Here is a 13769-nt window from a genome sequence, read left to right as displayed (position 1 = left end):
GGCTTGAGTCGCGTTGGCCTCCCTAATACCTTTCGACATTGAACTCGAAACCCCGCCGGCTTTCGCTCACCTTCCAACCTGCCAGCTCAACAAGATTGTCTCACAACACGGCAGCCATGGACCAAGAGAAGATGGGGCCCGCGGGCATGACGGATCTGTCCCAGCAACAGAGCGCAAAGTTCGGCGAGGTCGAGGACCCGGCCCACCAGCCGGGCCATGAGCTTCACAAGCGCCTTGAAACCCGCCACGTTACCATGATTGCGTTGGGCGGTGCTTTGGGAACGGGACTGTTGATTGGAACGTGAGTTGAACTCCCCTCCCCGAGGAATCGAATGGTTGGTCTGACCATTGCCCCCTAGTGGCTCTGCCCTCGTCAAAACCGGCCCGGCGGGCATCCTCATCGACTACTCCATCGTTGGCTGCGTCGTCTTCCTGGTCATGGCCGCCCTCGGCGAGATCATCTCTTACATGCCTCTGTCTCACGGCTTCGGCGGCTACGCGACCCGCTTCGTCGACCCGGCCCTCGGCTTCGCGACGGGCTACTGCTACTTCTTCAAGTACCTCCTCGCCACGCCTAATCAGCTCTCCGCCTTCGCCCTCATCATGAAGTTCTGGGTCGGCGACCGCGTCAACCCGGCCGTCTTCATCACCATCGCCCTCGTGCTCATCGTGCTCATCAACAGCATCAGCGTCAAGGCCTTCGGCGAGTTCGAGTTTTGGCTCTCGTCCCTCAAGGTCGTGATCATGGTCGGCGTCATTCTCCTGCTCTTCATCCTGGCCGTCGGCGGCGGACCGACCGGCGACCGCCCCGGGTTTAGGTACTGGTCCGACCCTGGCGCTTTTGCCGAGCACAAGGTCGACGGCGCCGAGGGCCGCCTGCTCGGCGTGTGGAGTGCCATGGTCGCCGCCGTCTACGCCTTCTCCGGCACCGAGCTGGTGGGTGTTACCGTCGGCGAGGCCAAGAACCCGCGCCTGAGCATGCCCAAGGCCGTCCGCCTGACCTTCATGCGCATCGTCTTCTTCTACGTCATCTCCGTCTTCCTGCTCGGCATGGTCGTCCCCTACAACAGCCCCGAGCTCGTCTTCGCCGCCAGCGCCAAGACCAGCGCCGCCGCCTCGCCGTTTGTCGTCGCCATCACCATCGCCAAGATCAAGGGCCTCGACCACGTCATCAACGGCTGCCTCGTCATCTTCGTCTTCTCCGCCGCCAACTCGGACATTTACATCTCCTCCCGCACGCTGTACGGCATCGCCGCCGACGGCAAGGCCCCGCGCATCTTCACGCGGACGACCAAGTCCGGCGTGCCGTTCGTGGCGTTGGGTCTCTGTGCTGTCTTCTGCGGCCTGGCGTACATGTCCGTAAGCTCCGGCGCGGCGACCGTCTTTGGCTACCTGACCAACATCGTCACCGTCTTCGGTAAGTCCCATGCTCCTGTCTGAAACGGGGTCGAGCGTGCTAACATGGTTCAAAGGCCTCCTCACCTGGATCTCCATCCTCGTGTCGCACGTCTTCTTCTGCCGCGCTCGCGAGGCCCAGAACATCGACCAGGCGTACATCCCCTACCGTGCCCCCCTGGGCGTGTGGGGCTCCTACGTCGCCCTCGTTTTCCTCATCATCCTGACCCTGACGAAGGGCATCGAGGTCTTTGTCGGCACCTTCGACTACAAGAACTTCATCGTGCAGTACATCGGCATCCCCGTCTACCTGATCTGCATCTTTGGGTTCAAGATTCTCAAGCGGTCCCGCCGCGTGCACGCCAAGACGGCGGACCTGGTGACGGGCGTGCCAGAGGAGACGGTCGCGGAGGAAAGGGCGGCGGTCGAGGCAGAGAGGAGGGAGAAGGAGGAGGCGATGGGGAAGAAGAGCGTATACGTCAAGATCTACCGCAAGGGGTTCTCGTGGTTGTTCTGAGAAGCGCGTGTTGCGGGTTTTTATTTAATGCGTTAATGGGCAAAGAACCCAGACGAAATGCTAAGAGTTTATAGTTCATAGGCCGGTCTCGGCGTATGAATGCGATAAGCGTCGTCCTGTTTAATGGGACCATATTTTAATTTTTACATGACTAGATTGGGTGCTCGATCACCACCTTTTCAAGAGAAGCACCTCCGTAGGCCACTCTCTGAATCTCCTTGATACCCGCCTCACCACCTTTTGTGACCGTGACGTTCGGGTGCCTGGGGACCTTGTCGACGGCGCTGAACAGATGAGACATGACCTTGCGCGTGCGGATGGGGAACTCGGGGTCTTGGGGGTCGCCCATGGCCCCGAGGCTTCCAGCCGGCCGGTACGAGGTGCAGAAGCCAAAGGCAGCGTCATGGCGGACAGGCAGCGTGCACACGAGCTTGAGGGACTCGGCGGCGGCGCCTTCCGACAAGCTCCTGCGCACAAGGGCCGGGGAGGTGTTCTCGGGGGCGGTGCCGGGGATCACGAGGCCGCTGCCCACTGTGTCGAAGGCGGCCCTCAGCGTCAGTCCGAGGTCCTTGGCGGCGGCACGGATGTCTTCGGCGACGGTGGCGCTCTTGTAGTCGAAGCAGTGCGTGGCTCCCAGGCGCTGGAGAGCGGCGTGGTTCTTCGCGGAGGCGGTTGTGAAGATGTGGCTGAATCCGGCGGCCTTGGCAAGCTGGATGGCCGCGACTCCGACGCTGCTGGCGCCGCCCCAGATCAGAATCGCCTGGCCAGTCGGGTCAGTTCCGGTGACTCCGGCGGACGGCAGGCCGAATCCGAGCACGTTGAAGAGGGCGTCAGCGGCGGTCTGGGTCACGAGGGTCACGCCGGCCGCGTCCTTGAGGTCGAGGCCGGCCGGGACCTTGAATGTGAGATCACTCTCTACAATGGCCTTGTCCTGATGCGTGCCGACGGACGAGGATTTGGGAAATGAGACTGGTGACAGCCCAATGACGGCGTCGCCGACTTTCAAGTCCGACTCGGGGCCCGCCGCCTCGACGAGGCCGGCGAACTCGAACCCGGTAACGTAGGAGTGCAGGCCCACGTGGAAGAAGTTCAGGTCGCAGAGGTTGACGCCAGAGTATTTGACCGAAACGAGTGCCTGGGCCTTCTGCGGCACGTATTCCTCCGTGACGTCCTTGATGGTGAGCTGGCCGTCGGCTCCGAGGTAGATGGATCGGGACATGTTGGGTGGTTTCGCGGCGAAGGGGATATAATCAGAGGCAATATTTGAGGGTGTTAGACTGAGTGCTTGGATTTCGGAACAGAACCCCAACAACAGAGGTCACATGGCTAATATTTATCCAAAGGCATCTGATGCCTTTGTGTTCATGTTGACGGACAATCGCGTCGTGGTCAGGACGTGTTTCGGCACAGCGAAGTGCACATTGTCCGTCTATCGGAATTACAAGTAAACATGTTGGCCGCTCCGAACTGTGGCGCATTTCACGGCTCCGAAGAGGGTGGAATTAAGGAATTAACAGCTAGCGCCGCGGCCGAAGACTGAGGAGAGCGTTTAGAGTTTGATTGCCAGAGCATTGAGTATGGGGTCACCCCTGCCTCACAGAGCGAAGTTGCGGGGCGGGATTTTTAGTCCTGCGCGATGCTTCGCGGGGCGTTCCGCGTCGTTGGGATTGGCGATCACAGTCTCATTGTATACTAGCCAAGTTTATGTTGAGATAGAACCCGGCGTTGGGGGCTCGAGGTCTGTAGATTGGCAATGTTTGAGAACTACATCAGACGTCCATTCTCGGCATTGCTGTTGGCCAAAATAGGGTGGGCTTTTCGCTACTAAACTTGACTCGTGCGTCCCGTCCCCCTGCTCCTCGATGAGGAGCTGAAGCCCCAGGGATGTAGTTTGAGACCGGTCTCTCCAGCAGCATAAAACAACCAAGCCAATTAATACAGCTTATAGAGATCTGGTATGCCGTTAGCTGTCGCGAGTTGATGTTAATACAGAGATCGAAAAAGCGCAGAGTTTCCATATTAGCCGGGCTCACAAAACTTTCTATTAGCAGGGATTTTTTTAGAAGGAGACTGATTCGTATACTCCTATATTCAAGCCACTGGCAACCAGTCCACGTTGAAGCAATAATGCTATTAAATGGTTGATGAGTTCTTTCCGAAGTAGACTGGGCGGTACAGAGACCAATCATATACAGAGGACGGGTAAGTCGTTGGCTGGAGGACTAAAAAAGCAAACGCCACAAAGACTGAAGTATTTTAAAGATTGGAAAGTCGCGAAGCTGACTGTTGAACATTTGTAGAGTGTGGCTTTCCTTTTCGAGTAACCACATTCAAACGCCCATGAAAATAGGGCAGTCATCTTTCCATGGAAGCTGCTAACCACCATATGTTCATGCGCCCAAGGAACCTAGGAGGTGACAGCCGCAATGCTTTAGATGGAGACCGTTACACCACGTCATGTATAAACCGCTAAGCCAATCTTAGAACACAGGAAGCATAAGTGACAATCCAGCAAGATCAATGCCTCAACTAAGGAACCCAGCATTCTTCACGTCAGAGCCCTTGTATGCCTGCCTTTGGTGGCCTGAACAGCTTGGATGGTTTCTCTCGATTCCACCAGGTTTTCAATTCTTCTTCCATGCGAGCTGTGATGCAAGAAGAGTTTTGAAGTGGACGTGGGCCGAGAGTCCATGATGTGTAAGGAATCACGACAGCGCGATCCAAGGGAGCACAACCGGCCATCGCATTGCTTTCATGATGTCTCTAGTCATTGTATAAATTTATATCATATTTTGTCGCTGAATACGGGCATATGAATCTCGAAAACGCACACCAGCCAGTACACGACATTGTCTTGGCACGTCTACTGTGGTGCGTCGTCCAAGACACCCGCTTCGCCAAGCTCCCGGGTTAGGGGTTCGAACCAGTCAGGATCTCCTCGTCATGCCCAGGACAACAACCAACGGCCGACTCGGCGTGAGCTTCCTTCTGATTTTGGTTCCATCTTGGGAGAAGAACCTCGTCGCTCAGGGCTAAGTCCCAGAGTGCCCGGGCCAACGTCATCATTTGAAGAGACCGGAAATGGGTGCCTACCGAGGAGCCTAGTTTGGCGCCTGGTCGCGGTAGATCAGCAAAGCACTAACGAGACGGGTTGCACGCAATGTTCTGATGACCTCAAGATGCCTGGTCTCAATAGCTACGCGCCATGTTAGTGGGAATTCCAATGGTTATAGCAGCGTAAAATCCGTCACTCTGGAAGCCAGAGTAAATGCCGAACAGTCGCATTGGTTCATTTCGACCCCTGCTCTTTTCCGTTACACGTAAAAGTGAAAGGCCAAGCCTTCGCGAAATGGTGTTGGATGTCACCCCCAAACCGCGTTGCTCTGGGCAGGCAGATCGTGACTTGGAGCAGCCAGATTGGCACAGAAAGGAAAATCGGTTGCAACCGAGTGCAAACGCCCCGTGAGCACATGAACGAGGCGCATTCGCCCTGGTCGTAGGGCTGTGCCGCAAGGCACTCCGCTGGCACCGGCTCAGCCCTTCTCGGCTGTCTTCCTTGGCAAGACAAAGAGGCACAGGCACCAATGGCGATGGAGCTTAAATTGCTTGGACGTTGTCATTTTGCCTTGGGTGTGGATTCCCAAGATGCTGTGCCGTGGTTAGCGCAGATCTTGGGGCTCATCTGTCCCAATCCAGGGAGACAATATTGGTACTTAAAGTAGTACCCAAATAGAGCACTCGTCTGGCCACTTTCAGCGCTGCTATCATCTGCCTTAAAGTGTCTTTCATACTTCCTCTTCCTTAGTTTTCCGAAGAGCTTCCGTGACAGAACAACGCAGTCGAAAGATTCATCAAACTCCTAGTACAGCATTGAAGCAAGATGTCGCATCCACAAGGAGTCCCGTCGAACAACGATTTTGAACAGCCCGCGCCGGCCTACGAGAGAGTGCCGTCGGAAAACACAAACCAGACGGTCTTGTCGCCTCCCAATGGCGTCCAGCAGCCTGAACCGGCCTATAATATAGAATCCTCGAAGACCACGGCCCAGGATAACAGTCCTGCACCTGTCAAGGACATGCCAACTAGCCCGATGCAGTCCGAGTAAGATTTGGGCAACCCGCTGTCAAACAAACCAGGAATACTGACATTTTAGGCAAACACCATGGCCATTGGAAGGGCAAAAGGGCGGCCCAGGCGTCGCGCCCCTCGGAAACTCCACAATGGCCACGCCGTTGGACATGCTGGGCGACTCCCCCCAGTGGATCGATTGCCCATTCTGCAAGACAAGGGCGATGACCAGCATCACCAAGGAGGGCACCGGCATGCAGGTGTAAGTTTCTCTCTCCCGATCCAAGGTGCGAGACGCCGGGACGGATGGGGGCTGACGGACGGATTTGTAGGGTTCTCGGCGGCGTGCTGTGCCTCTTCTGCGTGTGCCTCGCATGTGTCCCCTGCCTGGCCGGATGGTGCGAGGACACGCATTACTCTTGCACGACCTGCAACAGGAGAGTCGCCACGCGGTCATACCAGAGCGGCAGGATCGAGGTCTTGGGGCCCCAGAACCACGGCGTCGTGCCAACGCAATATCAGTCCGAGGCACGACCAGCTGCCGAGAAATAACAGAGGGGTAACGCTGGGCTGGCCACGGGGATCAGCAATTCATGATGTTTTTTTTTAAGGGCAATGGGTATTGTGACTTTAATGATGGGCCTCTTTGGGGCGATGGGATGATGTATAAATGTCTATTAGTATTGTATATTGGAGAAATGTATAACGCTTTTGTTTCACGGCGAAGTTCCCCTAGAGCAGATACCAGGTCATGCCGCCCATGTTCGCAGATGGAATAAATACACTTGTCGGGATTGGATTTCTCACTCTTCACCATACAAAAAGTGACTGCTGCACACAAAATGGAATACAGGGATTACAAACCAAACCCATTTCCTTGAGATGGTGATGGTGGTGGCTCTCAGCGTGTCGCACGCTTTTCCACCACAGTCGACCTTGGGTAACAACTGAAAAGGCAATAGAACCGTTTGACACAAGGCACTTGCTGCGCATCACTCGTCACACAATTTCCAGCTCGCGTGGCTCTGTCTCGTTTCAATGCTTTTGAAGGTAGTTGTAACGGATCACGTGGCTGCGGTTTAGAGAACTTGCTACAATTTGCCGGTATTACAAGGATCTCACAACATCTTGAGTTACGACCTACCCCGAGCAGGTCCTAAACATCATCACCCAGCTTTCCACGCACATGCAGGGGGAGAAGGTACTGACGCGGTCCGGCCGGGACAAGCCGAGTCCACATCAATCTAGGACCACCAGTGATAACCTCACGTAGGCATAGTACAATACGATCAGAGGTAGTACCAAAGTCGGCAACAGAAGTCGGGGTACACACGCTCCAAGTAGAAAAGCCAAAACGCCGAGTTGCAAAGCTCCAAATTCTTTCAGTACTCGGGGCCGATTAAAACCATGTAAAGCCCCCACTCCGAGCCCGACAACTCTCTACACACGGTTGGAACCTGCTCCCCGCTAAAATATTACCTGACTAAAGCACTTGGACTCAGCCAGAGCCCCAAAGAAAGAAACAAACTCCAACTCAAAGAACAAAAATAAAAATAACCCCATTACCCGCGCTCCCCGAGGCCGTTAGTGTCTCCCTCTAGGCAAGTCACATGCGGGAGGTGGGGTCGGGGAGTCTAGGGGAGGGGGGGGCCCAGAAACCAACTCCTTCGTTGACCGCACTTCGCACGTGCCCCGGCGACGGCGTCCAACGGTGCTTTTCGACCACCACCACTCTCCCTCCCCACCTCACCAGGGGGTCTAACTCCAACTGACCGCCGTTTCCTCTCCGGCCCCAGAACCCGCGCCGGATCTGCTCATCCCGGCGCCTCCGCACAACCACCTCTTCAACAGCCCCAGGCATGCAAAAACAAACGTGAATGGTCCCCCCGCTTCCCTGTTTCCCATGGTCCCCTGGAAAACACTGCTTACGGTACAGATTTCATGCACCAGCATTTCGTTTCCTCGAAACGCGCGGGCAGATTAACCACATGCAAACCCCCTTGCCCCCCGCCCGTGATGATGATTTAGCACCCACCCACACCAGAAAATAGCAGAGAGTACCCGCACTAGTGTAGGCCCTCCCCAAGAACCTCGATAACCCCCCAATGATTGATGGGGGGAAGCAGCATCAAAGGGAACAAACAGTCCAATAGGAAAAATGTTGGCGGAAAAAGGTGCCAAAGTCCAAAGCCCCCCCCCGACTCGCGGACCACAGGCCGGTTGATTCTCGCCCCCTCCTCCCGCTGATCCGCTGCACGTCATCGTCCACCGTGCCTGCACCATCAAAACACACCGCCATGCCCTGCACTGCGATAAGCCCGGGGGGATCACGCCAGTGACAGAACGAGGTGTTGTCCGTCGCCATTTCGCCCCCTCCCAATAGTGCCGGGCTTACGGCTGGAGGTAGCCGCTGCGAGGCACTGGAGATCGACACGGGCCTGGACCTGGGGCAGTGGGCTTGGAGGACACGCTTTCGAGTTGCCGACTTGAAGCTTTGATACGAATCTCAATGGCAGTGGGTAGACATTTCAGTGGGTAGACATTTCATTAGAGCGATGAGGCTCTTCTATGGAGACCGAGTCTATCAAGGAAAACGAAACCGTTCCGTCAAACAATATCCAATGCTGTGTTCCGCGCCGTGCCGGCCTTCCAATCTCCCACCCTTTCCGAGAAATGCAAATCTAGGCGGGCTGTCAATCGAGACAATACAGTTGACGGGTCGTAAAAAGAAGAGAAATGAAGAAAACCCGAGTCATCAATCCGTCATCATCACTCTATGCCATCATCCCCATATGTTCGTCGTGAAACATCATTGTGCGTCGGTGTATGTATACCCGCCCCATCAGCGAGGGCACAGGCCATTCCTGACCAAGCACGATACACTGGCATCGCTGGTATCCGTGCTCTGTTAAAACGTATAAAAGGTGCCCTTTGCAAGCGATGCTATGTTCGCTCACGGGCTGGGGCTCTCGTACTCCATGATCTCGATGGACCAGTACGGAAGTTCTCGTGCGAGCGTGCCGCTGTCGCAGTAGATAAATGTCCCCTCGACCTCGCTCTCCGGCTCCTCGAGCTCGTCGATGCGTGGCGGAGGCGGGTCCTGGAAATGTAGGTGGATAAAGCTGCGTCGGTCGCCGACGCGTCTCCGAAGTCGCCGGGCGCTGGAGCCAACGTCGTCGGGGTCTAGAGGCGTCCAGTCCTCGTGGTCCGAGTCGCTGCGCTCCGAAATGGTACGCTTGCCGATGCTGGAGCCATGCGAGCGCCGCTTCAGCATCTTGAGCTCTCGCTGGTTGCGGACGAACTCGCGGTGGGCCGCGGCCTCGGCATCCAGGTCTTCGTCCGATTCTTCGGAGCTGGAGGCGCTGCAGTTCAGTTTCCCCATGTCCCGGGTCAGGCCGTGGGGGAGCTCTGTCGGCGCCGGGGCGCGGGAACGGGAGCGAGCGGATGCGGGGGACGAGAAGCCCGACGGTGCGATGGTGCCCGTGCGGTCTTGGTCCATTGGGTCGAAATCGGAGAGTTCCTCGAGCGTGAAGTTCGCCTTGGTATTGGTGGCACGGCTTTCCTGGGGGATCTCGGGAGCGGCGGGAAGGGCAACTTCGGATTCCGAGTCCGAGTCCAAGTCGGAATCATCCTCGTCGTCCTCGTCACCTTCCTCGTCTCCTGATTCCTCCTCGGAACTGCTGTCGACGGCCATACGGGACGAAGGCATAGGGGCGGGCCTTGGGGCAAACATTGCGGCGGGCATTGGTGCCGAGAATGGCGCTGGCATTGCCGCCGGGACCGGGGCCGGAGCCGGGGCCAGGGGCGGAGGGTGGAAGTTCATCGGAACATCATCGTCTTCGTCCTCCGACTCTTCCTCGTCGTCCGAGTCTTCCTCTTCGTCATCGCTATCCTCGTCCTCCTCATCGTCCTCCTCGGCTTTCGCCTGCGGCACTTCGCTTTCTTCGGACTCGGATTCAGTTTCTGAATCCTCCTCCTCATCAGAGTCGGAGTCTTCGGACGAAGTGCGGGGTGACAATTGAGAGAAACGGTTGGAAGGGGTGAAGCTGAACTCATGCCCGTTGCCGGTGGGCTGAATGCCGGAGCCGTCCAGCAAGACCGGGCGTGAGAAGTTGTGATAGGGCGGCAGGTGTCGCGCGGCGTATTTGCCCTTGATCATCGGGGTGTTGGAGGTAGGGGACTGGGGCGGTGAGTTCGGGCCACCCAGAGGGCCCAGCATCATGCTGGGCGTCGTCGGTCGTGCCTTGCGAGGCATCGTCAACGGGGCCTGCGAAATGGCAATTGAAGTCGTCAAAAGGGTGTGCCTGGTCGGCGAGGCTCACGGACCGACGTACGAGATCGTGACCCAGTACGCTTGCTGGATTGGGCGTTGATCTTACCGATCGTGCCTCTAGTCGGGGACTCGGGGCTTTTTTTTTTGTTCTCGGTCTCGTGTGGGGGAAATGAGATTTGGCGGGGAAATGGGAGGGATCAGATCAGCTCCCACTAGCTACAGCCAGCAGATAAAGGGACAATTGATGTGGTTGGTGTGCGGTGAAGGCAGTAGAGTGTGCGGCAGCAGCAGCAAGTCAAGGGGTCAAGACCCAAAGCAGGAACCTCCGACAAGGAGAAGAGGATATTCGGCTGCGGCTGTGGGTTGTCATGATAGATCTGGTGGGAAATGCGTGAGACTGAGCAGTGCGCGCGGGTGGAAGAGGACCAGTCCGAGTGCGCTTGTGCAACAGCGCAACGGGGGGGGACCCTTCGAGGAATGGATGCAAAATGCCAACTGCGGATAAGACGAAGCGCAGCGCCGAACGTCCTTCTCGAATCCGAATCGAGCTCGTTTCCCAATCCGCTGGTGCCACTGACCCGACAGAAACAAGACAGTGGAGAGGAATGTTTCGGGGGAAAAGGTGCGGGATCCCGGGTGTGGGGACGACGAAAATCGGGCGGGCGGTGACGATAGGACGGGCTTTGTCCTGGGCGGCAAGGGGCGGCCTTGTTGAGGGGGGAAGGGTTGCAGCACGGAATGGCTGACTGACGAGGGGGAAAGCGGTGCGGTGCGGTGCGGTGCAGTACGGTGCGCACGCGAGCAACAGCAATGTCAACAAAGGCGAGCTCCGGTGCTGGCCTTTGGGGGGAATTTATTGGGCCCGAAAGAATTTGGGGAAGAGGTCGAAGACAGGCGTGGGGGCCCCGGGTCAAGAAGAGAGGCTCAGGAATTTGTCGGAGGTGAGGTAACGTGGGATGGATACCGCAAAAGAAGGGGGAAATAAGAATAACAGAATGCCGACGCCACGGGCTCTGATCCTGATTGACGTCTGTTGTGGTGTGTTGGCGTTTTGGATGGAATGGTCAAAAGCCAGACGAGCGGACAGCCGAAGGGGGCTTCGTTGTAAGATTCCTGGATGCTCCAATGTGGATGTCCGAGTTATCGGAAGCGAGAGAGTCTCACGGCTCTGGTCGGTTCGACTCGGAGGGGGGTGCTGGGCAACTCCGTGCGAGGCCGGGGAGTGGTCGATTAGGCGACCAGACAGTCCGGTCTTATAGGTACGGTTGGTATATTGCGAATTTTCCCACGGATCGCCCCTTTATGCCGACAAGCAGAGGGGACCAAGGGGGGACGAGACACGAGAGCGCGACGATAGCCGGACAGGTTGCGATGGTCAAGGAGGAGGAGGCAGACACATGTCAACGACGAAGGGAGAAAAAGGAAGGGAAAAAAAAGGAAGGGAATTTTCCACAAGTGTGGGATGGGGGACAATTAAGAATTAAAAGTGCCATCGCACATGTGCGCTGCAACTGTGCCGTGCCCATGCCATGCCATGCAGCAGAGATGCTCCGTCTGTGGGATAGACGAGCCTCCTCCCCTCGTTTCTGCCGCCACTGGACATGTACTTGTGGGCTGCTTCTCGTCGCTGGAGAGGTACAGCATGGCCGATGCTGCTGTTTCTTCTCCCAGCCTACCTACGAATGCTGTAAGTCATGAACGTCTCCCTATCAGAAGTAAAAGTCTTGAGTGGCCGGCGCCGGGGTTGGCTGCCGTCTCCTCTTTTGCGCATTCTCGCGAGGCGCAAGTTCGACTTTGGGCAGCAATGCTCCAGGACTCCCCGGTCTACCCGTGTCTCCCGCAGCGCCGTCGCGAAAATTGCATGTGTGCGCTCACGCATTTGCGGATGCCGCAACGGCGGGTGGGCGGGCTGACTGACTGGGACCGGACTGGCTGCTCGGTTGGACTGGGCTGGATTGGGTGGACGAACTGCGTAGGGGATCCAATGTGAGAGAGGGAAATGCGAAGGAGGGGTAATGGAGGGGCGTGGCGGAAGATCGAGCGCCAGATCGCCGACCATTGGCGATTTTTTAATTGTCTTCCTGTTAGTATCTTGTTAGTTTGAGCCTCTTGGCTGGCCTGTCAAGCCCTTCCTCCCAGGGTTACAAAAGAAAGCACCCTCGTTCGCCTCGGGCTTCTGGTGCTATCGACGCCGGGCCCCAACGGCCGTCGTCGTCGCCATTGGCCATGTTTAGCAGAAACCAATTAGTCGGTGGCTGCAGCAGCATGCTCACACCTCACACGTAGTCGGAGGGCAGGCAGACGCTCGCCGGTGCTCGACTGCCCGAACCAAGTAAATAAATAAAGCGTGACCACGCTCACGGGCACCCACGACGCCTGCGTCGAAAGATTCCCGAAAGTTCGTGTCTTGCAGAGACTGGCCGAGGGGTTTCATCAGCAAGACGACCTGCCTCTGCGACAGGGTGCCGAGCATCAGGGATTCCGGCCCAGCCACAGGCGAGAAGACGACATGATAGGCGTGGATCGGGTCTGGAAACTGGGAAAATAAATTGCAAAAATAGGAAGAGGCGTGGGCTGGGTAGCAGCACTTGTGCCCAATGAACGAGGGTCGAGGCGACTCAGACGAGCGATGGCGCTTCAACAGCATGCAGCTTTCCTGCGGTCTTTGCAGGACGCTGCAGGACTGGAGTCACCAAGACTGCAGCAGACGCGAGGGAAAAAAAATTGCAGAGGGGCCGATGCTCGTGGCCGGGTGGGATTTGTGGAGAGGCAAAGAGAAGGCGGTCAGCACACACACGGGAGCACACACGGAGCAGGAGCAGCAGTAACAGCAGCAGGAGCAGCACACCCACGGAGTAGGAGCACACCCACGCGGACGCGGGAGCAACACACGGGTGGAAGGTGGAAGGAAGGTAGCATGGTTTGCTCCGTACGAACGTGCAAGAGCGGCTTTGGCTGTACCTTCGGCTCAGGCTCAGGCTCGGGCTCTGGCTCTGGCTCTGCAACAACTGAGGCGCACTCGCTCCTGCTCTCGCTCTGGTGATTGATGCGATGCGTCTTGGAAGAACGTCCCGTCCTGGCCGCAGAAACGGCAACTTCGCGTCGGGCCTCGACGTCGTGTCGCCCAAGTGAATGAATCTACGGCTACTTTACCGGGCCACGTCTCGATTTTCCCGTCCCTCTCGACAGCGTCCCGTCCCCCATTGGGGCCATGTCATCGCTCCCGTCGAGGCAGCTCACCACACGACACCAAGATGGGCGTGTGCAGGCCGCTGGTTCGTTTGCGGTTGCATGTCATACTCGCTCGCCCAGCCTGCTTGCTTGCTGCCGATATTACCTCACCTCGCACGACGAAATGGTCGAATCGAGACTGGGATCAACTGGTCAAGTAGTGTAGTCGTCCCCTGCAGCCCAACGCCGGCGGCCCCTCTTCTTAGCCTTTCTCTTGTTCCTTGCTGGATGGGAAGACCCATCCATCGCTCGCACGCTCGGGCCTGGCCGCCTGGCTTACACACA

The 13769-nt window shown here is 57.2% G+C and overlaps 4 protein-coding genes across 4 annotated transcripts; 2 read left to right on the top strand and 2 right to left on the bottom strand.

The window, feature by feature from the left end:
• Positions 1 to 116: 116 nt before the first annotated feature.
• EsH8_I_000432 (uncharacterized protein) lies at positions 117 to 1912 on the top strand (the record flags this gene model as incomplete). Its single annotated transcript, XM_083267845.1, has 3 exons — positions 117 to 301; positions 360 to 1417; positions 1473 to 1912. The coding sequence occupies 3 exons, from the start codon at positions 117 to 119 to the stop codon at positions 1910 to 1912; spliced, it is 1683 nt and encodes a 560-aa protein (XP_083118283.1).
• Positions 1913 to 2063: 151 nt separating this feature from the next.
• EsH8_I_000431 (zinc-binding alcohol dehydrogenase family protein) lies at positions 2064 to 3131 on the bottom strand (the record flags this gene model as incomplete). Its single annotated transcript, XM_083267844.1, has 1 exon — positions 2064 to 3131. One exon carries the CDS (start codon positions 3129 to 3131, stop codon positions 2064 to 2066), a length of 1068 nt encoding a protein of 355 aa, XP_083118282.1.
• A 2661-nt stretch (positions 3132 to 5792) lies between these two features.
• Positions 5793 to 6532, top strand: EsH8_I_000430 (LITAF-like zinc ribbon domain-containing protein; the record flags this gene model as incomplete). The annotated part of the gene is made up of 3 exons (XM_083267843.1): positions 5793 to 6013; positions 6066 to 6242; positions 6313 to 6532. The coding sequence occupies 3 exons, from the start codon at positions 5793 to 5795 to the stop codon at positions 6530 to 6532; spliced, it is 618 nt and encodes a 205-aa protein (XP_083118281.1).
• A 2401-nt stretch (positions 6533 to 8933) lies between these two features.
• On the bottom strand, positions 8934 to 10235 carry EsH8_I_000429 (uncharacterized protein; the record flags this gene model as incomplete). Its single annotated transcript, XM_083267842.1, has 1 exon — positions 8934 to 10235. One exon carries the CDS (start codon positions 10233 to 10235, stop codon positions 8934 to 8936), a length of 1302 nt encoding a protein of 433 aa, XP_083118280.1.
• Positions 10236 to 13769: the final 3534 nt, after the last annotated feature.

The sequence above is a fragment of the Colletotrichum jinshuiense genome, chromosome 1 (genome assembly GCF_051148585.1).
Source record: "Colletotrichum jinshuiense chromosome 1, complete sequence".
NCBI classification, from domain to species: domain Eukaryota; kingdom Fungi; phylum Ascomycota; class Sordariomycetes; order Glomerellales; family Glomerellaceae; genus Colletotrichum; species Colletotrichum jinshuiense.
The sequence above is the reverse complement of the archived record's forward strand: the minus strand, read 5'-3'. Positions and strand labels throughout refer to the sequence as shown.